This window comes from Staurois parvus, unplaced genomic scaffold (assembly GCF_062004578.1).
Source record: "Staurois parvus isolate SC_StPar_1 unplaced genomic scaffold, SC_StPar_1.0 ptg000832l, whole genome shotgun sequence".
Lineage (NCBI taxonomy): Eukaryota > Metazoa > Chordata > Amphibia > Anura > Ranidae > Staurois > Staurois parvus.
Window position 1 is genome coordinate 929,196 of NW_028318628.1, and position 23,840 is coordinate 953,035.

The window sequence follows — 23,840 nt, forward strand, 5'->3', positions numbered from 1 at the left end:
TGTTCACATGTCCACATTTTCACCCGGTGTGTTTTTTGGAAAGGGTCAGGGACTTTTTTGAACGCAAAAAGTTGCGTTTTTGGTTCTATAGATTTCAATGGAAACGCTGCAGAAAAGCATATAGTGCGTTTTTGATGCATTTTAAATCTGCCTAGCAACAAGAAAAATAAAAAAAAATTAAAAACGCAAAACACATTAAAAAAGTGTCAAAAATGCAGGTACAAAAATGCAAAATGCAATGCAGAAACGGCTCAAACGCAAACTGCATAGATAATGTCCTATGTGATAACAGTTCTGTGTAATTAGATTGTAAGCTCCAAGAATCAGGCCCTCCTTTCCCTCTTGTATTGAACTGTATTGTTGCTGTATTGTCTCCCATTATATTGTAAAGCGCTGAGCAAATTGTTGGCGCTATATAAATCCTGTATAATAATAATAATAATCCATTTATAACAGTGTGTCATCCACAGGAACACTTTTTTCTCTCCTCATCAGCGTCAATAACCACATCTCCGCTAGTACTGGCAGAAAGACCAGGAACTCCCCACTACTAACATGGCGACTTGGGCATTTCCGCTCGGAAACGGATGTAGTCTTAATTAGGCCAGTTTCCGGTGCCGCGGTGCCTCCGGTTGGCGCCGGTTGAAGAAAGGTGTCCAAGATGTTGTCCATGGACTTTTTGGACGATGTGCGAAGAATGAACAAGAGGCAGGTGAGGGATGAGCGGACTGTGTACAGGAGCCGGATGTGTGTCATTCCCCGGACATCACCGACAGTCCGGGGACACAGTGTCTGTACAGGAAGTGCTCTGTGTGTGTCATGTCCCATTCTTCATTATAGAGAAGGCACAGCCTTTTCAGGGTCTAGTGAATGTCCAAGTCTGACCAGATGGATGCCCATTAATCAGGGAGGTCTTCGTTCCCCTGTCAGTTTGTACGTCCCATTGGTCAAGATTTCCCTTCCTTTCCTCTCCTGGAGACACAACAGGAAGTGAGAGGAAATCTCGCCAAAATGGGAGGAGTTCCTCTGACAGCTGTCACCAGAACAGCTGTCCCCCCTATGAAATGGATGTTTGCCCTCCCTCTGTAAACAAAACTCTGTTTCCATAATAATTGATGCTGTATGATAAGCCGGAAAGCTGACAGCCATCATAGGCGGTCGAGGCATTCCCCCGCATGTATGCAAGGAGTGTGTACATGTGCAGATGCAGGGAGGGAAATGATTGGCTGTCGGCTTTGACAGCTTCCTGGTGGGATAGCTCAGGGGGGTTTGGACTTGTCTGATCCCTCCAGAGATCATCACTACTTAGTAGTCCTTGGAGTGAAACGTGGTCTTCCTTGCAGCCAAAAGGTTGGATGAGGCTATTTCTATGTCACCTGTGCCTAGACAAAAAAAAGCGTTTTGTAAATGGATGAGGGGGGATAAATGAAAGGTCCACCTCCTCCAATCACAGAATGCTTTTCATTGATGGAAATTATAGTACAGCCTATGAATGAAGGAGGGGCATATGAATGGAAGGTCCACCTTGTCCATTTTTTGATGGGGTTTTAAGTGCTTTGGTGTAACTTTGCATTTTTTTTACTTTATTGATAAGCCCCACCTATGTGATAACATTTTGATTTCACAGGTTCTCTTTAGGGCTCATGTACGCTGCAGCTGATAAACTCACATTTATTATTATACAGTATATAGCGCCAAAGGGTATGCTCAGCGCTGTACAGTAGGGGGACAGAACATGAGACAGGACAGTAACAATACAATACACGAGGGGTTCGAGGGCCCTGCTCTTTCGAGCTTACAATCTAGGAGACATTTAGGAGCTGTTCAGCTTTTTTTTCTTTTTTTTTTTTCCAGCAGCCCCTGAACTCTCCCTAATGTTTTCCTATGTGTCCATGTACACATCTTCGTTTACAGTCATTTACAGGCAGTTGAGTTTACAGTCTTTTTTTTTTTTTTACCGCAACAAACTTGCATTCAGGAGTAGATTTTATCAGCATTTCTAACGCTCGTAAATGCGGCTATCCGCGTTTATAAGTGTTTGCATTTGAAAATTTTTTTTAACTCTTCCATTTCAAGATACTGTCCAGAGCCTTTTTTCATCATGAAAAATGCATGCACAGCATTTTCCCGGTACTCAAATGGACCTGGTACACCATACATTGAGGTTTTGCATGAAAGAAAATGTTAGACACTTCTGCAATACATTCTGCACAGAAATGAGCTGGAACACATCCAAACACCACAATAAAACAAAAAAAAAAAAGATAGGTAATCTCAACAAATACTGCTCTCTCTGCTTCTGCTCTCTCTATTTCTCTCAAAATGTCTGAAATAGTTAATTTTTTACTGTTTTTCAGTGCATTCTGGGCACTTTGGAAGGTCTCCCCTGAGGTTATCTTTAAAAAACACGTCTAAACGCAAACGCGTATAAACAGACGTTTTTTAACCTACGTTTTCCAGCAGTCAGTTTCCATTGTTCAGAAGTGTCCCTGTGTACATGGGGCCTTACTGAGACACTGGGGTCTATTAGACCCCTGATTTCTCCCCTGCACCTCACTGAAGATAATGGAGCACAGCTCATGCTTCATTAGCTTCTTTATAGGTCGCAGTGAATGGAAGTGGTGTAATCCTTGCCGCTTCCAGGTTCTTGCTAGCTAGGCAAGATCAGGGAAAGAACCTGGTGACACCCACCATGCTGGTCCTGGAACTGTAGGTGGGACAACGAAGCCTAAGAAACATTTGGGGGGGGGGCACTCCAGGGGTCTGTGGAAGCAATCAGATGGGTGTCCAGATCACTTCATGTGAAAACCGACAGCTGGTGCAGTTTTACCCAGGAGTGTATGTAAACTCCCGCTGATGCCTATGTAAGTATACTATGGTGGCTGTAAAAGAGTTTGTTTTTTTTAATTAAACATTATTATTATTTCAGGTACTTGTATAGCACTCTCAATTTACACAGCACTTTACATGTATTTATTGTATATTCACATCAGTCCCTAACCCTCAAGGAGCATACAAACTAAGATTCCTAACTCACATGCATACATACCAGGGTCAATTTAGACAGGAGCCAATTAACCTACCAGCATTTCTTTGGAGTGTGGGAGGAAACCGGAGTACCAGGAGGAGACCCATGCAGGCAATGGGAGGACATGCAGACTCCAGGCAGGGGGTACCGTGGTTGTCATTTTAACCAACAACCATAACGCCACCAGGCGGAGTTGCTAACCATGTAGCAACTGTATAAATATGTTATACTTACCTGCTCCGTGCAGTGGTTTTGCATAGAGCAGCCCCAATCCTCTTCCTCTGCTGTATGAGCCAATGAGGAGGCAGAGACCTGGGAGAGCTGCTCTCATGCACATCGCTGGATCGAGGTGGGGCTGGGGGGAGCTGCACCCAGAAGATTTTTTACCTTAATACATAAAATGCATTAAGGTAGGAAAAAACCTTCTGCCTTTAGAACCACTTTAAGTTTTGAGTGCGTTTTAAGTGTTTTTAAACTTAGGGCTCGTTTACACTTGTGGCAGTCTTTGAAAAGTGGCTGAGAAAATGGGTTCAGCTCCTGAAACGTGTCAGTTTTTCCACCAGATGGTTGCAGGAAGGGACCCGGATATCCCATACCAAAGTATTTTGCTGTTAGCCTACTATAGAGTTTTGTTTGTGAGTATCCATTTGTTATTTTGTATTACCGTATTTTCCGGCGTATAAGGCGACTGGGTGTATAAGACGACCCCCTAATTTTCCAGTTAAAACATAGGTTTTGGGCTATACTCGTCATATAAGACTACCCCCCTTCTGAGGCAACACCATTTAACCCCTAGCCTTCAGGGCACTTATACTCACTTCCTCCCCAGGCCAATTTTCAGCTTTCAGCGCTGTCACACTTTGAATGACAATTGCGCGGTCATGCAACACTGTACTCATATGAAAAAGGTGGCACTGATGGGCACTAATGAGGAGGCACTGGTAGGTGGCACTGATGGGCATTGACAGGCATCACTGATGGGCACTGAAAGGCAGCACTGATACATGGCACTGACGGGCGGCACTGACTGGCACTGATGGGTGACACTGAAAGGCAGCTCAGATGGGCACTGATATGTGGCATTGATGTGGCACTGATGGACACTGACAGCTGGCACTGCTGGGGCTACACTGATCATCAGGGCACACTGATCATCAGTGCCCTGATGATCAGTGTACATGTCCCCTCCGCGGAAAGCCGATTACCGGCTCTCCTCTCCTCTCGAGCTGTCAGCGTGACAGCTCGAGAGGAGAGAAATGCCGATAACCGGCATTTCCCTGTTTACATGTGATCAGCAGTGATTGGACACAGCTGATCACATGACCGAGCCGACATCTTCGGCTCTTTCCGTGATCAGTGATAGCTGTGTCCGAGGGACACAGCACATCGCCGTGCATGCGCAGAGAATGGGAGGACGTCATATGAGCCAATCACGGCAAGTGATGTATTCTATTAATGAATACAGAGCCTGTTTGGATTGGCTGTGTCAGAGAGGCGGGCTGATGATGTCACAACTTCAGCCAATCCGAGCAGGCTCTGTATTCATTAATTTGTGTGTTTTTATAGAATACAAAGCTTCCTGTGAATATGTGAACAGCACTCAGCCTTACTCAATTTTGTTTCTGTAGTGGGGTAGGAAGTTCCCATCCCTATACCAGAACACAGTGCTGTATACTGTGTGTAGCTAAGGCTATAGACAGTAAATACAGTGTGCCCAGCAAGCGGACCTGTGCAATAAATAGTTTATGCCAACTTGGACCAAACAAACTGTTAGTGCAGGGACTTCTTCCCTGCGTGTCCCGGGGCACAGGAGTCCAATCAAATGAATGGGCTCTCGTGCAAATCGCGGCCCGCAATACCTCACAAATGTAAACCAGGGGTAGGGACATTAACCACTAGCCGACCGCGCATAGCCGAATGACGGCTGCACCGCGGCCGGCCAGTTCTGAGTGGACGTCATATGACGTCCTCCCAGAACGCGCTCTCCTGCGCGCCCCAGGGGGCGCGCACCCGGCGATCTCCGTGATCGCTGTGTCCTACGGACACAGCTGATCAGGAGATGTGGTGAAAGGCCGAGCCCACCGGCCTTTTACCACGTGATCAGCGGTGTCCAATGACACGCTGATCACAGGAAAATGCAAGTGCCGGTTCTCGGCTGCACTTTCCTCACGCTGTCAGATCGTGAGGAAAGTACTGCCGAGAACCGGCAGTTGTCACAGCGGGGATCGGCACCGATCATCAGGGCACTGATGATCAGTGCCCTGATGATCGGTGCCCAGCAGTGACCCCCGCATTTCCGGTCAGCAGTGCGCCCACTAGTCCCGCCCACCCATTCCCAGCAGTGCCCCCACCTGTGCCCAGCAGTGCCCCCACCTGTGCCCAGCAGTGCCCCCACCTGTGCCACTCTGCAGTGCCACCTACCTGTGCCCAGAAGTGCCACCTACATGTGCCCAGAAGTGCCACCCACCTGTGCCCACCCACCTGTGCCCACCAGTGCCACCCACCTGTGCCCACCAGTGCCACCCACATGTGCCCACCCACCAGTGCTGTCCACCAGTGCCACCCACCAGTGCCACCCACCAGTGCTGCCAGTCAGTGCCACCAGTCAGTGCCCAGGGGTTGTGCCAGTCAGTGCCGCCAGTCAGTGCCCAGAAGTGATGCCAGTCAGTGCCGTCTATCAGTACCCATCATCAGTGTCACCTATCAGTGCCGCCTATCAGTGCTGCATATCAGTGCCGCCTATCCGTGACCCCTAATTAGTGCTGTCTATCAGTGCCGCCTATCCATGCCACCTCATTAGTACTGCCTATCAGTGCCCTTTAGTGCTGCCTATCAGTGCCCATCAGTGCCGCCTATCAGTGCCCATCAGTGCCGCCTCATCAACGCAAATCAGTGAAGGAGAAAAAATACCTGTTTGAAAAATTTTATAAAAGAAACAAATAAACTTTTTTTTTTTTTTCAAATTTTTTGCACTTTTTTTAATTTATAGCACAAAAAGTAAAGCGCCCAGTGGCGATTAAATACCACCAAAAGAAAGCTCTATTTGTGAGAAAAAAATGATCAAAATTTCATATGGGTACAATGTTGCATGACCGCGCAATTGTCAATCAAAGTGCGGCAGCGCTGAAAACTGAAAATTGGCCTGGTAAGGAAGGGGGTATAAGTGCCCGGTAGGCAAGTGGTTAAACATGGAGTTAGGCTTGGTTCACATCTGTGCGGGTGGTGCCACTGCGGGACCCGCACAAATACCTGCAGATGCACCACCCACACAGAGGAGTGCGGGACCCGCAGGCGGCTGCCGTTAATTCTAATGGCATGCACTGGAAATCGCAACCGTACTGGGAAACTCAGTTCCCATGCGGGCTGCGATTTCCAAAGAAGTGCAGGGACTTCTTCCCTGGGTGTCCCGGGGCACGGGAGTCCATTCAAATGAATGGGCTCTCATGCTCACGAAAATCTCAGGCTGCACATGTTTGAACCTGGCCTTTGCTTTCCTACAATAAAGCAAAAAAACACCTCATATTGACAGACAAGCATGTAAAAATATTGAAATATCATAGAAATTATGGTAAACACTGTAGGAAAAACTCAAAATATCTGTTTGCTAAATATAAACTTTAGTTTTCTCTACAGGAAGTAACACTAATTAATAGAAATGTGTCCTATTGTGAAACAAAATCTTAATTGACTGTGCATTTATTGTGTTGGAAAATGCATGAGAACATGTCCCAAATGACTTGTGTATTGACATAATCTATATTCCTGTTTCTCCTTGTAACTTCTGATTGTAATCCTTTAAATAACCCTGTCATGGGAGAACTACGGTACTGCCGACCTCTTTGCGAAAATTCTGGGTAATGCGCTGTTGATTCATTGGCTTTAATAAAGTACTGTATGTTCTCCCTGGGGCTGCAAAGGCTCTGCCTTTGGAGTTCAGAACTGTTTTCATTGCCTGCAGTGGGAGCGGAGCTGATCACACTTTTTAGATTTGCTCTAAACCTGGAGTAGAGCAGAGATTAGAATGGAGCTGAGCCTAGAACTGGAATTCTCCCACTGCTACTTCACATGACTCTCATACATTTCAAATAACATACTGTATGTCAATATGTAATTTATTTTGTGGTAGCAAAGCCAATGGCTCTATATTTAAAAAAAAGGATTACTTATTTCTTGGACTTGTTTTTGTCTATGCAATCTTAATGGATATCTTTTGATATACCTGCATGTGATTGTTACATTTAAACTCTTGATCAACCTTGCTTTTCTGTAATATCCATATTTCCCTATGTTCCAATATCATAATGTAGGGTTTAAATATATAAGGATAGCCATTGAAAATGCATCCATTCCTGCAGATGATACCTTCTAGGAACTTTCTGGTCATATAAGACATTATATAAAGCTCAACACCAGACCAAACGTTTTTAGCATCTGTACAGTCAGGTCCATAAATATTGGGACATTGACACAATTCTAACATTTTTGGCTCTATACACCACCACAATGGATTTGAAATGAAACGAACAAGATGTGCTTTAACTGCAGACTGTCAGCTTTAATTTGAGGGTATTTACATCCAAATCAGGTGAACGGTGTAGGAATTACAACAGTTTGCATATGTGCCTCCCACTTGTTAAGGGACCAAAAGTAATGGGACAATTGGCTTCGCAGCTGTTCCATGGCCAGGTGTGTGTTATTCCCTCATTATCCCAATTACAATGAGCAGATAAAAGGTCCAGAGTTCATTTCAAGTGTGCTATTTGCATTTGGAATCTGTTGCTGTCAACTCTCAAGATGAGATCCAAAGAGCTGTCACTATCAGTGAAGTAAGCCATCATTAGGCTGAAAAAAAAAAACAAACCCATCAGAGAGATAGCAAAAACATTAGGCGTGGCCAAAACAACTGTTTGGAACATTCTTAAAAAGAAGGAACGCATCGGTGAGCTCAGCAACACCAAAAGACCCGGAAGACCACGGAAAACAACTGTGGTGGATGACCGAAGAATTCTTTCCCTGGTGAAGAAAACACCCTTCACAACATTTGGCCAGATCAAGAACACTCTCCAGGAGGTAGGTGTATGTGTGTCAAAGTCAACAATCAAGAGAAGACTTCACCAGAGTGAATACAGAGGGTTCACCACAAGATGTAAACCATTGGTGAGCCTCAAAAACAGGAAGGCCAGATTAGAGTTTGCCAAATGGCATCTAAAAAAGCCTTCACAGTTCTGGAACAACATCCTATGGACAGATGAGACCAAGATCAACTTGTACCAGAGTGATGGGAAGAGAAGAGAATGGAGAAGGAAAGGAACTGTTCATGATCCTAAGCATACCACCTCATCAGTGAAGCATGGTGGTGGTAGTGTCATGGCCTGGGCATGTATGGCTGCCAATGGAACTGGTTCTCTTGTATTTATTGATGATGTGACTGCTGACAAAAGCAGCAGGATGAATTCTGAAGTGTTTCGGGCAATATTATCTGCTCATATTCAGCCAAATGCTTCAGAACTCATTGGACGCTTCACAGTGCAGATGGACAATGACCCAAAGCATACTGCAAAAGCAACCAAAGAGTTTTTTAAGGGAAAGAAGTGGAATGTTATGCAATGGCCAAGTCAATCACCTGACCTGAATCCGATTGAGCATGTATTTCACTTGCTGAAGACAAAACTGAAGGGAAAATGCCCCAAGAACAAGCAGGAACTGAAGACAGTTGCAGTAGAGGCCTGGCAGAGCATCACCAGGGATGAAACCCAGCATCTGGTGATGTCTATGCGTTGCAGACTTCAGGCTGTAATTGACTGCAAAGGATTTGCAACCAAGTATTAAAAAGTGAAAGTTTGATTTATGATAATTATTCTGTCCCATTACTTTTGGTCCCTTAACAAGTAGGAGGCATATATGCAAACTGTTGTAATTCCTACACCGTTCACCTGATTTGGATGTAAATACCCTCAAATTAAAGCTGGCAGTCTGCAGTTAAAGCACATCTTGTTTGTTTCATTTCAAATCCATTGTGGTGGTGTATCGAGCCAAAAATGTTAGAATTGTGTTCATGTCCCAATATTTATGGACCTGACTGTATCTATCTTCCTATCCCAGTGACCACTGCTCCGCCTATTTCCATAGGTAATTTCAGTCAAACTGTGGATAATCAGAATAAATATTGGATCTCTGGACCTCAGGAGTTCTTTTTAGTTCCAGAAATTACATCCTGACTAGGATAATGATATTCATGAGGCTACTCCAATCACACATTGGCTTGAATGGCAAGGCAGGGCTGTAGAATAGGAGATAACTGGGAGGAGGTACAGGCTGTGCTCTCTCCTCCTCCATCATCTCCTTCTGGCCTCCAGGATGTGTATGGGTGGAGAGAGATACAAAGTTCAGAATTCTGCTGGACTGGAGGTCTGTAAGGTAATTTAAGTGGAAGGCAGGCAGACTGGGTTTCCGTTATTGTTTACATGTTGTAAATAATGCCCATTTGATTCCCACATAAGGACTTTATTAGCCTCTTCTACATGGTTTATAACACAAGCAATGCAAAAAACCACATTTATATACCCCTTGTTTTTTTAACCAATTCCCAGTGGATTTTACTGTTGTGGACATCCTAGTTGATTAAGAATTGTGGCTCTTTTTGCCAATTTCCTATTCCACTTCAGTCCTAAGTTCCATGCTATATCCATTCGTAAAACTATTGTGCTTTCTTCAGTTTATTTATAGTTACATAGTTAGTCTGGCTGAAAAAAAGACAAAAGTCCATCCAGTTCAACCATAGAAAAAAAAAAAAAAGTTATAATCCTATACCCACGGTTGTTCCAGAGGAAGGCAAAAAAAAAATACTATAGTATATAGTGTGTATATATAATTTTTTTTTCTTATTTAAAAAATCTTCTCTACTGATATTTTTAGCATGTCCTTAAGAGTGTTCTAAATTCTATTATATCCTCTATTCTAAAACCTACTTCTCAGATCCTCTATCTTCATTTTGTCTGAACAAGTTTTTAAGCACTAAACTGCCCTCTTGGTATAGCTCTTATAATATGTGATGGATGACAACTTCCTGAGTGTAGTAGGGAGTTCTTAGAGAAAGTTTCCTAAATGTCCCCAAAATATTTTTCCTTTCTCATTACAACCCTGTAAGATAAACATTGCAAAGCTTCAATACCTAACCTACGTGGAACTAAACAATATACAGTAGTGCAGCCACATCACAACGTACCCCCTTATGATCCTTTTTCCGCTTTCATTCAACTTTTGCATAAGATGATTGATATCACACAAATATGTAGGTAACCCCTGGACTATGGGTTGTAGCATTTAATCCACCCAGTCTCCTATATTTTTTCCCAAAGCAGTCTACGATTGGCCTCCCTTTCAAATGCTCACCAGCCTGGTGTACTTTTGGTAAGTGATGAAAAATAGGAGTTATTGGAAATCCAGAATCGTATTAGCAACCATTCTCCTATCAAGAATTCCTAAGGAGACACCATGGTAGCTGTAACCCTCCAGTTCTTTCTTATAAACCTTGGTGGAGTCACTGTTTAATTTTTGCTCAAAAAATTAAAGGGATACTTTGAAAACACATCAGATTTCACTGGGGAAAAATCTCATGCTGGATATCTATACCGATATGAACTGGGTAATGAGTTGGGAACGTAAGGATGCCCATGGTTTGATGGAAATGAAAATTCTTAAACTACAGAGGACTGAATTCAAAGACACCCCAAAAATCAAAGTGAAAAAATGATGCAGCAGGCTAGTCCATTTTGCTGAAATTTCATTGCAGCAACTCAAAATGGTAGTTTGTATGGCCCCCACATGCTTGTATGTATACTTGACGATGTCAGGGCATGCTCCTAATGAGACAATGGATGGTGTCCTGGGGTATTTCTTTCCAAATCTGGACCAGGGCATCACTATGAATAAGTCGAAATGACGAAACATGTCAGGAAGTGATGTCAGACGACGTAGCCGGAAGTTCTGAATCGGCCATTTTGAAAGTGGTTTATCCATCTGGGAGATAGGGAGCTTTATACTTTTACTGCTGGTTTTTAGCTGTGCTAACGCTGCAATTTTAAATGTAAGCAGCTCTATTAAAGTGCCTTTAAGTTCTTTGGAGGTCTTGCACTATTGCATTATTTTTCTCTTTGTGGTACCATCATTATTGTGCGGAGCATATGAAGACAGGATCCGGGATAGCTGGTGGTCTATTCTAAACCCTGTTTACCTGTCCTTTAAGCTGCACTGGGTGACAGGTTTTGGATCACAGAAGACACCTTTTTCACTATTATTTAAGTGTATGAGTTCACATCCATTTTGTTTGCAATTGAAGGGAGGATTTGCAGCATGTTTTGTACTTGGTTTCTTTTATCAATTTGGTAAGGTACATTGATTAACAGGAGATCTTGTGTTTGGGTTTTTGTTTTGTTTGTGCATTCACTTTCACTTTTTGTTGCTGTGATAGATTTTCACGTTTGCAGTCACTTAGTGCTGGTAGCACATAGGGTCTTGATTTATTTATATATTTTTTCTACATCCGTACACTGAGATGTTTTGTAGGCATATTAAGTTATAAGGATAATGCACTATTTTTATTTCTTTATTTTGAGGTAATATGGAAACAAGGAAGAACTGTGTATGGCTACGCATATCTTTGGACAGTTCACTACATAAGAATAATATTTTTTAGACACTGGATGATTTTTAGTGACCTTTTGGATTTGTTTAGAAGATTAATTTTACAGATCACAATTTAGGTTTTTGCACGCATAATTTTTTTTATTTTATTAATATTTGTGTCACTCCATGGATATGCCTCCCCAGACCATCACTGACCCACCACCAAAACGGTCATGCTGAACGATGTCACAGGCAGCATAATGTTCTCCACTGCTTCTCTAGACCCTTTCACGTCTGTCACATGTCCTCAGGGTGAACCTGCTCTCATCTGAATCACACGGTGCCAGTGGTGGACCTGCTAATTCTCCCTACTACACTCAGGCCTATGGTGTCGGGCAGTGAGCACAGGGCCCACTAGAGGACATCGGGCCCTCAGGCCACTCATGAAGTCTGTTTCTGATTTTCTGGTCAGAGACATTCACACCATTTTGCAGGGCTCTGGCGGTGCTCATCCTGTTGTTCCTTGCACAAAGGAGCAGATACCGGCTCTGCTGATGGGGTAAGGACCTTCTGCATCTCTGTCCAGCTCTCCTTGAGTATCTACAATCTCCTCCATGCTCTTGAGACTGTGCTGGGAGACACAGCACACCTAGCAATGGCCCGTATTGATGTGCCATCCTGGAGGAGTTGGACTGCCTGTGCAACCTCTGTAGGGTCCAGGTATCACCTCATGCTACCAGTAGTGACACTGACCCTAGCCAAATGCAAAACTAGTGAAAAACAGAAAAGATGAATAGGGAAATAAATGTCAGTGGCCTCCACCTGTAAAACCATTCCTGTTTTGGGTGTCATCTTATTGTTGCCCATCTAGTGCACCTGTTGTTAATTTCATCAACACCAAAGCAGCTGAAACTGATTAACAACCCCCTCTGCTACTTAAATAACCAGATCAATATCTCAGGAGTTTAATTGACTTGATACTATACTCTGATTAAAAAGTGTTCCTATAATTTTTTGAGCAGTGTATATCCATCTGACATTTGCTTCAGAGTTTAATTTTGATGGTAAAATATATTCAAAACTACTACTGCTCCTTTCTCTCCACTTTATTAGTAATAGAGGCCTTCTCGTATCTATAAAGCTGGCCATAGATGGAGAGATTTTCTTTCCTGAAACCATGGGTTGCAGAAAAGAAAATTGATGGATTCCCCCATCAACACAGTCACAATCAAGCAATTTTCTTTTCCGCAGAACCATTGTGTTCTCCCGATGGGGAAGCCTTCCTGCTGCTATAGCAGTAAATCGCAAGTTGATTGATCAACTTTGGTACGTTCAGTCTTACCCATACTTGGTTCGAATCTTGGACAGTCCCTACTGAACTGGCCAAGATTTGAACTGTCTATGGCTGGCTTTGGTGTCCTGTTAGACAAATTTACAGAATTTGTACCCTCATCCCCAATTTTGTGAAATTTTGCTTCCTACGCCTACTAGTCTTCTTGAATCTTACTACTCTTTCTAATTGTTTCCATCATATCCAAAAAAAATCATTTTCTTTATCTTTACATTTCTCAAGTTCCTTTTTGAGTCGTCTTTATCTCCATAGGAATATTATCCAAAAAATGTTTGTTCATATGCGACTCTCAGTTCCATTAACATTTACTTAAAATAGATGACTACATTACTCCTCATCTTTTAAGACCCCGAGGAATCCTCTCTCACAGATATTCAGTAATGCTACATCCCACCTTAGTCTAATTTCTTTCAACACCAATCTTTGAAGATGTTTAAAGAAAGCTGAGCAGGTTTCATTTGCCTTCATCATAATATCACCAAATTCTTGTTTACATGCAGGAAATCTCATATTGTCTGTCAAAAGCTGGCAATAACTTATTTATTACAGGTTGTCATGCATTTCTAAATCTATTTCTTTATAAGTCCAACAGCAAGTGACAATAGATTTGACTTCTATTAAAATCTCAAAACTTCAGAGGAAAACAGAGTAGCTGCTCACCAAATTAATGACATCAGGCCAAAGATGTGTAAATGTTGGAGAATCAATATATGCTACAGAGGTAACCACTGAGTGATCCATCAAACTCAGCTGATACATTCCTTTCAGGTACTGCCTCCTATATTTGAAATTTGGGGTAGCTATTGGTTATAAGAGACATTCCTTTATGATCTGTTGAAATCTTGTGATTGGAGCAAACATGTCAACATTTGACACATCTCACCCCCTTGACCATGTTGATATGGATATCTGACTAACGCTGTCTAGTACTTTGACATTTCTTATTTTTATTTATTTCAGGCACTTATATAGCGCCATCAATTTACGCAGCGCTTTACATATATAATATACATTCACATCAGTCCCTAACCCTCAAGGGTGTACAATCTAAGATCCCTAACTTACATTCATTCATACACATACTATGGCCAATTTAGATAGGATCCAATTAACCTACCAGCATGTCTTTGGAGTGTAGGAGGAAACCGGAGTACCCGGAGAAAACCCACGCAGGCACAGGGAGGACATGCAAACTCCAGGCAGGTGGTGCTGTGGCTGGGATTCGAACCAACGACCCTAGTGCTGCCAGGCGGAAGTGCTAACCATTTAGCCACTGTGCTGCCCATTTCTTCCCTACAAGTAATTGGATGATGCTGGGAAAATAAGCAGTCAGTGAACACGATGAACAACCTGCACTGGATGACGATCTCAAAATATGTGTGTTTATCCTTGGAGATACTGTTGATGTACAGTTATAATAAGCTTGAAGTAATGAATTATCTGCCAGAGTATGCTGGTCTACACAGCATGCACCTGAATTTACAGCTTAAGGGGCTGGTTTGGTGGCGGTAAAAATGCAGCTCTACCGCCTCATTTTACAGCCCCCAACCACAAGTGTAAACTAGGCTTAAATGTTCCCTCTCACTTTCTTTTTGGCTTTTCGACAGCTTTCACTGAACCTTCTGACACTTTGTATCCATACACCTCTCATCCCTTCAGTCAGTCAAGCCTTCTCTTTGCAAATTTCTTCTCTATAATAGCATTTCTTTGATCTGACATGTAAAATAAATACTAGAGCTGACTTAAAGTGGAACATTAGTCAAAAATAAAGTTCTGACAGATCGCTTTATGCTGGCCCCTTTTGCAGGTATAGCTATGTGAAACATTACAAGTATTATTATTATTATACAGGATTTATATAGTTCCAACAGTTTGCTCAGCGCTTTACAATATAACAGGAGACAATACAGCAACAATACAGTTCAATACAAGAGGGAAAGGAGGGCAATGCTCCTTGGAGCTTACAGTCTAAGAGGGAGGGGCTAGTGGTACAAAAAGTAATAACTGGGGGGGATGGACTAGTAGGAGGAGTAGAAGATTCCATTGTTAGCTGAGGGCAAGATAGGCTTCACTGAAGAAATAGGTTTTCAGAGATCGCCTAAAAGTGAGCAGAGTAGGTGATAGTCTGATAAATTTTGGGTAGAGAGTTCCAGAGGATGGGGGAAGCTGTCTATACTGTTTAAAATACTGTAAGGCTTGGTCCCATTATGCTGTGCAGATGCTCAGTTGTCCTGTATTCTGACTACTGTGCCGATCAGTGAGTTACTAGAGGCTGATCAGCTGACAGTTAAGATTTAATGCTGCTGAGGGGGGAGGAAACAGGAATTGCACAGACTGTGCCAAGGAAGGATAGATGAGAGAGAAAAGAAATGCAGAAGAGGTGGCAGGACAAACTCTGCTGCCAGAGAGCCATAACCAAGTTAAATTTACAAGGGCAGTAACTTATCTAATCTCCATGATATTCTCTCCTCTTTTTTTTTTTTTTCTTCAGTAGCTCTATGAACTTAAGCACTGTAAGGCTCCATGCACACTAGCTCAAAAAACGTTGGTAATATTAGCATTTTTTTAGAGTTTTAGAAGCTTTTAGGAGCATTAGCATTTTATTAGCATTTTTTACAGTACGTGAAAAAGCTAGAAAAAAGCTGTTAGTAGTGATTTAGTAGAATTTTTTTATCTGCCTGAAAAACGCTCCAAAAAAACTCTACAAAAACTATTTTGATTTTAGATGCTGAAGCTCAAAAATGCTAATAGCCTAAATTAGTGTGCATGGCCATAAAGGATAACACTCTTTAGCTTCTAAGAGCAAAAAAAAATGCTTTTAATCGCTTCTAGGAGTTCAAAAATGCTGTTGTGCTTGGAGCCCAAAGCTTCTGTCAGCTTTTCCTTCTCTCTGAGCCAAGACATACGATCAAGGCTGGAAGTGCACACATTTTAACCACTTCAAGTACAAACACTTTCACCCTCTTCCAGTCCAGGTCAATTTTCAGCTTTCAGCACTATCACACTTTGAGTAACAATTACTCAGTCATGCAACACTGTACCCATATGATCAGGATGCTGGCATGGAGTTTGGCGGTGATCACGACGCTGGTATGGCATATGGAGTGATCAGGATGCTGGCATGGGGTATGGCGGTGATGAGGATGCTGGTATGGCACATGGGGAGATCAGGATGCTGGTATGGGTCATGGCGGTGATCGGGATGCTGGTATGGGTCATGGCGGTGATCGGGATGCTGGTATGGGTCATGGCGGTGATCGGGATGCTGGTATGGGTCATGGCGGTGATCGGGATGCTGGTATGGGTCATGGCGATGATCGGGATGCTGGTATGGGTCATGGCGATGATCGGGATGCTGGTATGGGTCATGGCGATGATCGGGATGCTGGTATGGGTCATGGCGATGATCGGGATGCTGGTATGGGTCATGGCGATGATCGGGATGCTGGTATGGGTCATGGCGGTGATCGGGATGCTGGTATGGGGTATGGCGGTGATCGGGATGCTGGTATGGGGTAAGGTGGTGATCGGGAATGCTGGTATGGGTCATGGCGATGATCGGGATGCTGGTATGGGGCATGGCGGTGATCGGGATGCTGGTATGGGGCATTGCGGTGATCGGGGTGCTGGTATGGGTCATTGCGGTGATCGGGGTGCTGGTATGGGGCATTGCGGTGATCGGGGTGCTGGTATGGGGCATTGCGGTGATCGGGGTGCTGGTATGGGGCATTGCGGTGATCGGGGTGCTGGTATGGGGCATTGCGGTGATCGGGGTGCTGGTATGGGGCATTGCGGTGATCGGGATGCTGGTATGGGGCATTGCGGTGATCGGGATGCTGGTATGGGGCATTGCGGTGATCGGGATGCTGGTATGGGGCATTGCGGTGATCGGGGTGCTGGAATGGGGCACGGCGGAGATCGGGGCGCTGGTAAGGGGCACGGCGGTGATCGGGGCGCTGGAATGGGGCATGGCGGTGATCGGGATGCTGGAATGGGGCACGGCGGAGATCGGGGCGCTGGTAAGGGGCACGGCGGTGATCGGGGCGCTGGAATGGGGCATGGCGGTGATCGGGGCGCTGGAATGGGGCACGGCGGTGATCGGGGCGCTGGAATGGGGCACGGCGGTGATCGGGGCGCTGGTATGGTGTAAGGGGGTGTTTTGGGACAAGTGACAAGGCCTCCCTGCATTATTTATTATTGATATTCTGGGGCAGTGATCAGGGACACAGGGGCCGTGGGGTGGCTGGCACTGCAGTGTGTGAGTGTACAAGCAGCCTGACAGGCTGCTGTGAACTCACACTGCAAGATTGCTTCTCTCTGCTCTCACACTGAGAGCAGAGAGAAGCGATCTTTACTTTCAGTTTCATTGTTTACTATGTGAGTGCTGTGATCAGTCACAGTAGTCACATGGTAAAACACCACATGATTGCCTGAACACAACAGTAATGTGATCTTCTGTGTCCAGGTGACACACTGATTACCGGGCTCTGGGGTGCACGCTGTGTGAGCCACACACGAGCCATCGACGAGGGCTGACGTACAGGAACATCAGCCCACATCGGCACTGCTTCCCGTCTGCCGTCTATGTAGAATGGGCGGATGGGAAGAGGTTAATTACAGAATGTGACATATAGATTTTGAAACCAAAAGGGGGGGTCCTCATTAAGGAAGTATTAATTTTGACATCAAATTTTGAGTTAGTTTTAGCTATAGTCTTTTGACTAAAATGCCATTTTAGTCATATTTTAGCCGACTAAAATTTAATGGGTTTAGTTAAAAAATGCATTATTTAAGCATTTCTGCAGAATTTCCAAACTCATTATATACTCCTGGAGTAAAGAAAAAAATCTAATAAGTTATTATTTATGGCATTAATGTTTGAACATGCACTACAGACACAGATTTAGCCACTGTGATATATAACATCTTTTTAAATAGTTTCATAGCAATCAAAAATAATAAACAAAAATGTGGTGCAACTTTACTTACATATATATATATATATATATATAATATTATATATTATATATTTTTTTTTTTACTCTTGGCTGTAATGCTATTACCTGAATATATTACAAACATTAAATATTAAGAAAATATTAAGAAAAAAAAAAAGAAAAGCCTTTTTTTTTTTTTTTTTCTTTTTTCTTTCAGCAACTTAGTAGATGCCCTTACTTAGGCTTATGTGATAGTGCAGTGTTCATTTTGATGTCACATGTTGATTTAGTTTTAGTCAGTCTTTTGACTAAAAGGCCATTTTAGTTTGTCATATTCTAGTCATCTAGGGGTTTATTTACTAAAGTTGGTTCACTCAGAATCTCGTGCACTTCTGCGTAGAAACCAATCAGCTTCCAGGTTTTATTGCTAAAGCTTAATTGAACAAGCTGAGGTTAGAAGCTGATTGGCTACCATGCACAGCTGAGTGAGCCAACTTTTAGTAAGTAAACCCCCTAGTCATATTTTAGTTGACTAAAATAGTGTTAATTTAGTTGACTAAAATAACATTGGTGCTCTAGGCTTCCACAAATGGCAACCTCCGGCAAGAAGAGACAAGAGCAATGCTGGGGACAGTTGCAGCATACACTAATTTTGGTAGCATAATTAATAACATGGAATGTTTGTTCCTTTGTTAACCGCTTCCACGCCGCCGTATAGCAGATATACCGTTACATGGCGGCACCTGTGCGCAAATCACGTATATATATGTGATTTTGCATTTATGAGTAGGGGGCGCGCGCACCCTACGCATGCCACCATTCGTGGCCACTGATGTCTATCACCAGGTCCCGGCTGGTAATTACCTGCTGGCGCCCGGTGATTACCGCCAATCACCGACGGGGAGGAAGACTGTTTTTGTCTTTCTCCCTATCAGCTCGAGCACACTGCTCGGGATGGCTGTGCACAGCACAGCCATCCTGATCAGTGTGGTTACAGTAAAGCACACACACCCCGCCCCCTAGTAAAACACTCCCAGCACATAGTTAACCCTTTGATCACCCCTCACATTAATCCCTTCCTGCCCAGTGCCATTCGTACAGTGTCGGTGCTTTTTTTTTATTAATATTTATTTAGCACTGATCACTGTATTGGTGTCACTGGGAAAGTCAGTGACATCGTTAGTTCCCCCCCAGTGTCAGAATGTCCACCGCAGTCCCTCTAAAAGTCGCTGATTGCCGCCATTACTAGTAAAAAAAAAAACCCAGTATCTATACTGCCCTTTGTAAACGCTATAACGTTCACGTAAACCAATTGATTTACACGTATTGGGATTTTTTTTTTTTTTTTTAGCAAAGACATGTAACAGAATACATTTTGGCCTAAATTTATGACGAAATCTGATTTTTTTTTTTTTAATTTTTACTGGACACGTTTAATAGCAAAATGTCCAAAATATTGTGGTTTTTTTTCTCTCAAAATTGTTGGGTTTTTATGCTTATAGCGCAAAAAATTAAAAATGCACAGGCGATCAAATACCACCAAAAGAAAGCTTAATTCGGGAGGAAAAAAAGGACATACATTTCATTTGGCTGCAGTGTTGCATGACCGCTCAATTGTCAGTTAAGGTAAGGCAGCGCTGTAACACAAAAAATGGCCTGGTCAGGAAGGGGGGTAAATCCTTAGGAGGCAAGTGGTTAAAGAACATTACATGTTATCAAACTGTTTTGGGTAAAGTTACACTCTAAGGCCCCATTCACACTTGCGTATAGGACTGTTAGCATTTACATGCAGGAGCCCTAGTGGAGGTTCCTGATGACTAGCTGCAGAAGGAATACCCTTTAAAAACAATGGGAGGCTGACCGCTCCCACAGCTAATTGTGGCCGTAGTCATGCGTGTAATCACTTATAAAACCATTACCTGCAGACAGTCTGTGGAACGTGATTCTAATTTCATAGATTTGAAATGTTGGTAAATGTAGGGTTGTAGTTACCTGTTCCTTATGACAAATCAATACTTTCATTAATTTAGATCAACAATGAATAATCTTAAATGTACATATGATTTGTAGCTCAACTTTATTTGTAGGCACTGTTTGCCGATCTAATGTTTGCCTTTTCCAATATGTTGTTAGTCAACAGTTTCCTTTGGGTGCAGTGACTTTTTTGTTCAACGTTTGTAAGCCTTTATATGATGATTTTTTTTTTTTAAATAACTTTTGCAGTTATATTAAGTCTGCTAGATTTATTAAAAAATGCCTGGTGACTCTACTAGGAAGGACCTGATTCAGGTGATTTCTAATATAGGGTGACATTGCTCTGCCTTTGTCTCCCATTTGTGCTCCTGCATTGCCAACTTGTTACACAGGCTTCTGATAGAGACTACAAGTGGCCATTTCATCACTCGTTACTTAAACGTGGTTAGTAGACCATGCATGTAGACAGGAAGTGGCTACAGGATAACAGCAGTACTGTGATGCAACAATACATGAAAAATCATGAAAGTATAAAAAAAAAATTAAAAATGATATTTGTTTGTTACACAGGGCTTTAGCAAACTGGAAGTGGAGAATCGTTTTAGCAGTTGGTGCTACTACAGTGATTGCTGTGGTCATCCGTGTCTTGTGCCAAACAACTGCCCTTTTGCATAGTTAAAACAGGATGTTGCTCTGTTTGCATGCTGACCATTCGCAGAACACTTTGTATTTTTTCCAAGCAACACAAGGCGTTCTGTGAATGGAGGAGGTGGAGAGGCAGAGCAATGGGATTGCCATCTCCACCTTGTCCAATCACAGAATGCCTTGTGTTTACTGAAAAAACATGCACAGGACCCAGAAGACTGCAACTGTAGTGCTGACTACTACAATACTTCTTGACTTTCACAGTGGTTTCACAGGTATGAAATATGTACAGTGCTGTGAAAAAGTATTTTCCCCCTTCCTGATTTATTTTTTTTTCGCATATTTGTCACACTTAACTACTTGCGGACAAGCAGCTGTACCCGCACGTCGCTGGGCTTCGTGCAGCTGTACCCGCACGTCGCTGGGCTTCGTGCAGCTGTACCCGCACGTCGCTGGGCTTTTCCATCATTTACACTTTTAAAATAACAGAAAACAAAAAAATGGCGTCTGCAAAAGTTTGGCCACCCTGCAGAGTTAATATCTTGTACTGCCCCCTTTGGCAAGTATCACAGCTTGTAAACGCTTTTTGTAGCCAGCCAAGAGTCTTTCAATTCTTGTTTGAGGTATCTTTGCCCATTCTTCCTTACAAAAGTCTTCCAGTTCTTTGAGATTTCTGGGCTGTCTGTCACGCACTGCTCATTTAAGGTCTATCCATAGATTTTCAGTTATGTTGAGGTCAGGAGATTGTGAAGGCCATGGCAAAACCTTCAGTTTACGCCTCTTGATGTATTCCCCCGTGGATTTCGAGGTGTGTTTAGGATCATTATCCATTTGTAGAAGCCATCCTCTCTTTAACTTCAACTTTTTCACAGATGGCATCAAGTTACCATCCAAAATTTGCTGAAATTTTATTGAATCCATTTTTCCTTCTACTCGTGAGATGTTCCCTGTGCCACTGGCTGCAACACAACCCCAAAGCATGATTGATCCAACCCCATGCTTAACAGTTGGGCAGAGGTTCTTTTCATTAAATTCTGTGCCCCTTCTTCTCCAAACGTACCTTTGCTCATTCCGGACAGAAAGTTCAATTTTAACCTCATCGGTCCACAGAACTTGTTTCCAAAATGCATCAGGCTTGTCTATATGTTCATTTGCAAAGTTCAAACGATGATTTTTGTGGTGGGGACGTAGAAGAGGTTTTCTTCTGATGACTCTTCCATGAAGACCATATTTGTACAAGTATCTCTTTATAGTGGAATAGTGTACCACAACTCCAGTGTCTGCCAGATCTTTCTGGAGGGATCGTGCAGTCAAACGTGGGTTTTGAATTGTTTTACTCACAATCCTGCGAGCTTTTCTGTCTGATATTTTTCTTGGTCTTCCAGATCTTGCTTTAACTTCCACTGTTCCTGGTGACTGCCATTTCTTAATTACATTCCTAACAGAGGATATTGACATCTGAAAACGCTTTGCTATCTTCTTATAGCCTTCTCCAGCTTTGTGAGCGTCAACTATTTTCAGTTTCAGTTTTCTAGACAACTGCTTAGAAGAACCCATGGTGCTGATTGTTGGGGCAAGGTCAGATGAGTCTGGGCATTTAAAACCTTTGAGATTGACATCACCTGGTCTTCCCAGACGATGATTGAGAACAATCCATGACACTGGCAGGTCTCAGCTTGGCAAAGGGGGCAGTGCATGCTATAAATTCTGCAGGGTGCCCAAACTTTTGGAGACGCCATTTTTTTGTTTTCTGTTATTTTGAAAGTGTAAATGATGGAAATAAAATCCTAACTTTTGTTGACATATTATAAGAATGTCTAACCTGTAATTTGATGCCTTTTGGAGATTTTTCCATCTTTCCTTGGCTTCTTTATGCACATTAATACAAATGTTTAGCTGGGGTGCCCAAACTTTCGATCCCCACTGTACATTGATCTAAGCTGAAGTATGTAACTAATGCAATAAAACATACCCGGATTTCAGCTTCATTTATTTCAGAGCCAGTAATCCAAAACAGGTAAACATTTCAGAAAAGTCACTTGTCATTGCCTGCATATTTGTTCCAGCTTGGGGACTTCAAGTACTGTAACAAGACAGCCAGATAACTAACATTTTCTGAGATGGAGGTTAACAGTGACAGCTGGTTCATTCCAATACTGGTTCCTGTTTTATTTTATTTTTTTTCTTTACCAAAACAAAATATTGTTAACTGTGACATCATAAGACAGTAAAAGCATTGTGTCCTTTTCTTTTCAGCTGTACTATCAAGTGTTAAACTTTGGTATGATTGTATCCTCTGCACTGATGATCTGGAAAGGTCTCATGGTGGTCACTGGCAGCGAAAGTCCTATAGTTGTTGTTCTGAGGTATGTATAAGTATCAGTACTTCTTATATACTCAGGGCTGTTATTTTGTTACTGTGTATTTCAGTTCCTAATCTTATTGACATGCAACAATGCTAGTCCCATATTTGCCACCTTAAAAAAAAAAAATATAAGAGTTGAGAAACATGGTTGGAGTTGTAAACTTTACAGATACGTTTTCAATTTTTTTATTTTTTTTTATGTACAATTCTATCAGATCACTAATATGCTCTTAAAAAGAGCTTATTAGTGATCTGATATCCACAAAACAAGTTGTCTGAATAGATGCCAAGATGCAAAAATTTATCTTGGCCACAGCATAGCAATATTTCTTAATTATTTTTATATTACTCTTCATCACTGCTGATTACTTATTTCATTACCCTTTAGTGCCTATCACTGATGATGCATCAGTCATACAGGAAGAGACAGGGACTTGATATTGCAGCCTTTTCGAATCTTGCTGATACGTGAAGAGGAGTGAACTCATCCAGTTTAAGCTTACATATTAAATTCTCATTCTGTGTGAAAAGGAAGCCTGCCATCTCATATCTGCATGTAGGCTGCTATTGCTGAGCTCTTCCTTAGCTTCCTGGTTGTCATCATTCTGATGATATGACTAATACTTTGAGTACTAACAATGCACATGCATAGAGATTCATTTTGACTCTTCCCCTGCTCTGAATTGTTGGGTGCCTACTCCGGTTCAGAGACTGCATCTGTTCTATTAGTGGACTGCGGAGTATAAACTGTATGTTCGTGTTTAAATCTAGGGTAAGATAAAATGCAGTATAAAGTCACACTCTTTCAATATTTGTAGTGCATTGCATCCCCAAGTTTTTTTTAAAGGACACTTGTCATGTCATGGTACAAATAAAGATGGCACCACAGTTGTGTAGCAGGCTTCTTTTTCTGCC

General features: G+C 42.6%; 1 protein-coding gene across 1 annotated transcript in view; it reads left to right on the top strand.

The window, feature by feature from the left end:
* The first annotated feature begins 598 nt into the window (after positions 1–598).
* The window catches only part of SEC11A (SEC11 homolog A, signal peptidase complex subunit), a 68,112-nt gene continuing 44,870 nt past the window's right edge, over positions 599–23,840 (top strand). The window contains exons 1-2 of the mRNA XM_089655278.1: positions 599–712; positions 22,817–22,926. Of these exons, the coding sequence (XP_089511404.1) occupies positions 662–712; positions 22,817–22,926 (161 nt within the window). The 5' untranslated portion in view covers positions 599–661. The remainder of the gene's footprint in view (positions 713–22,816; positions 22,927–23,840) is intronic.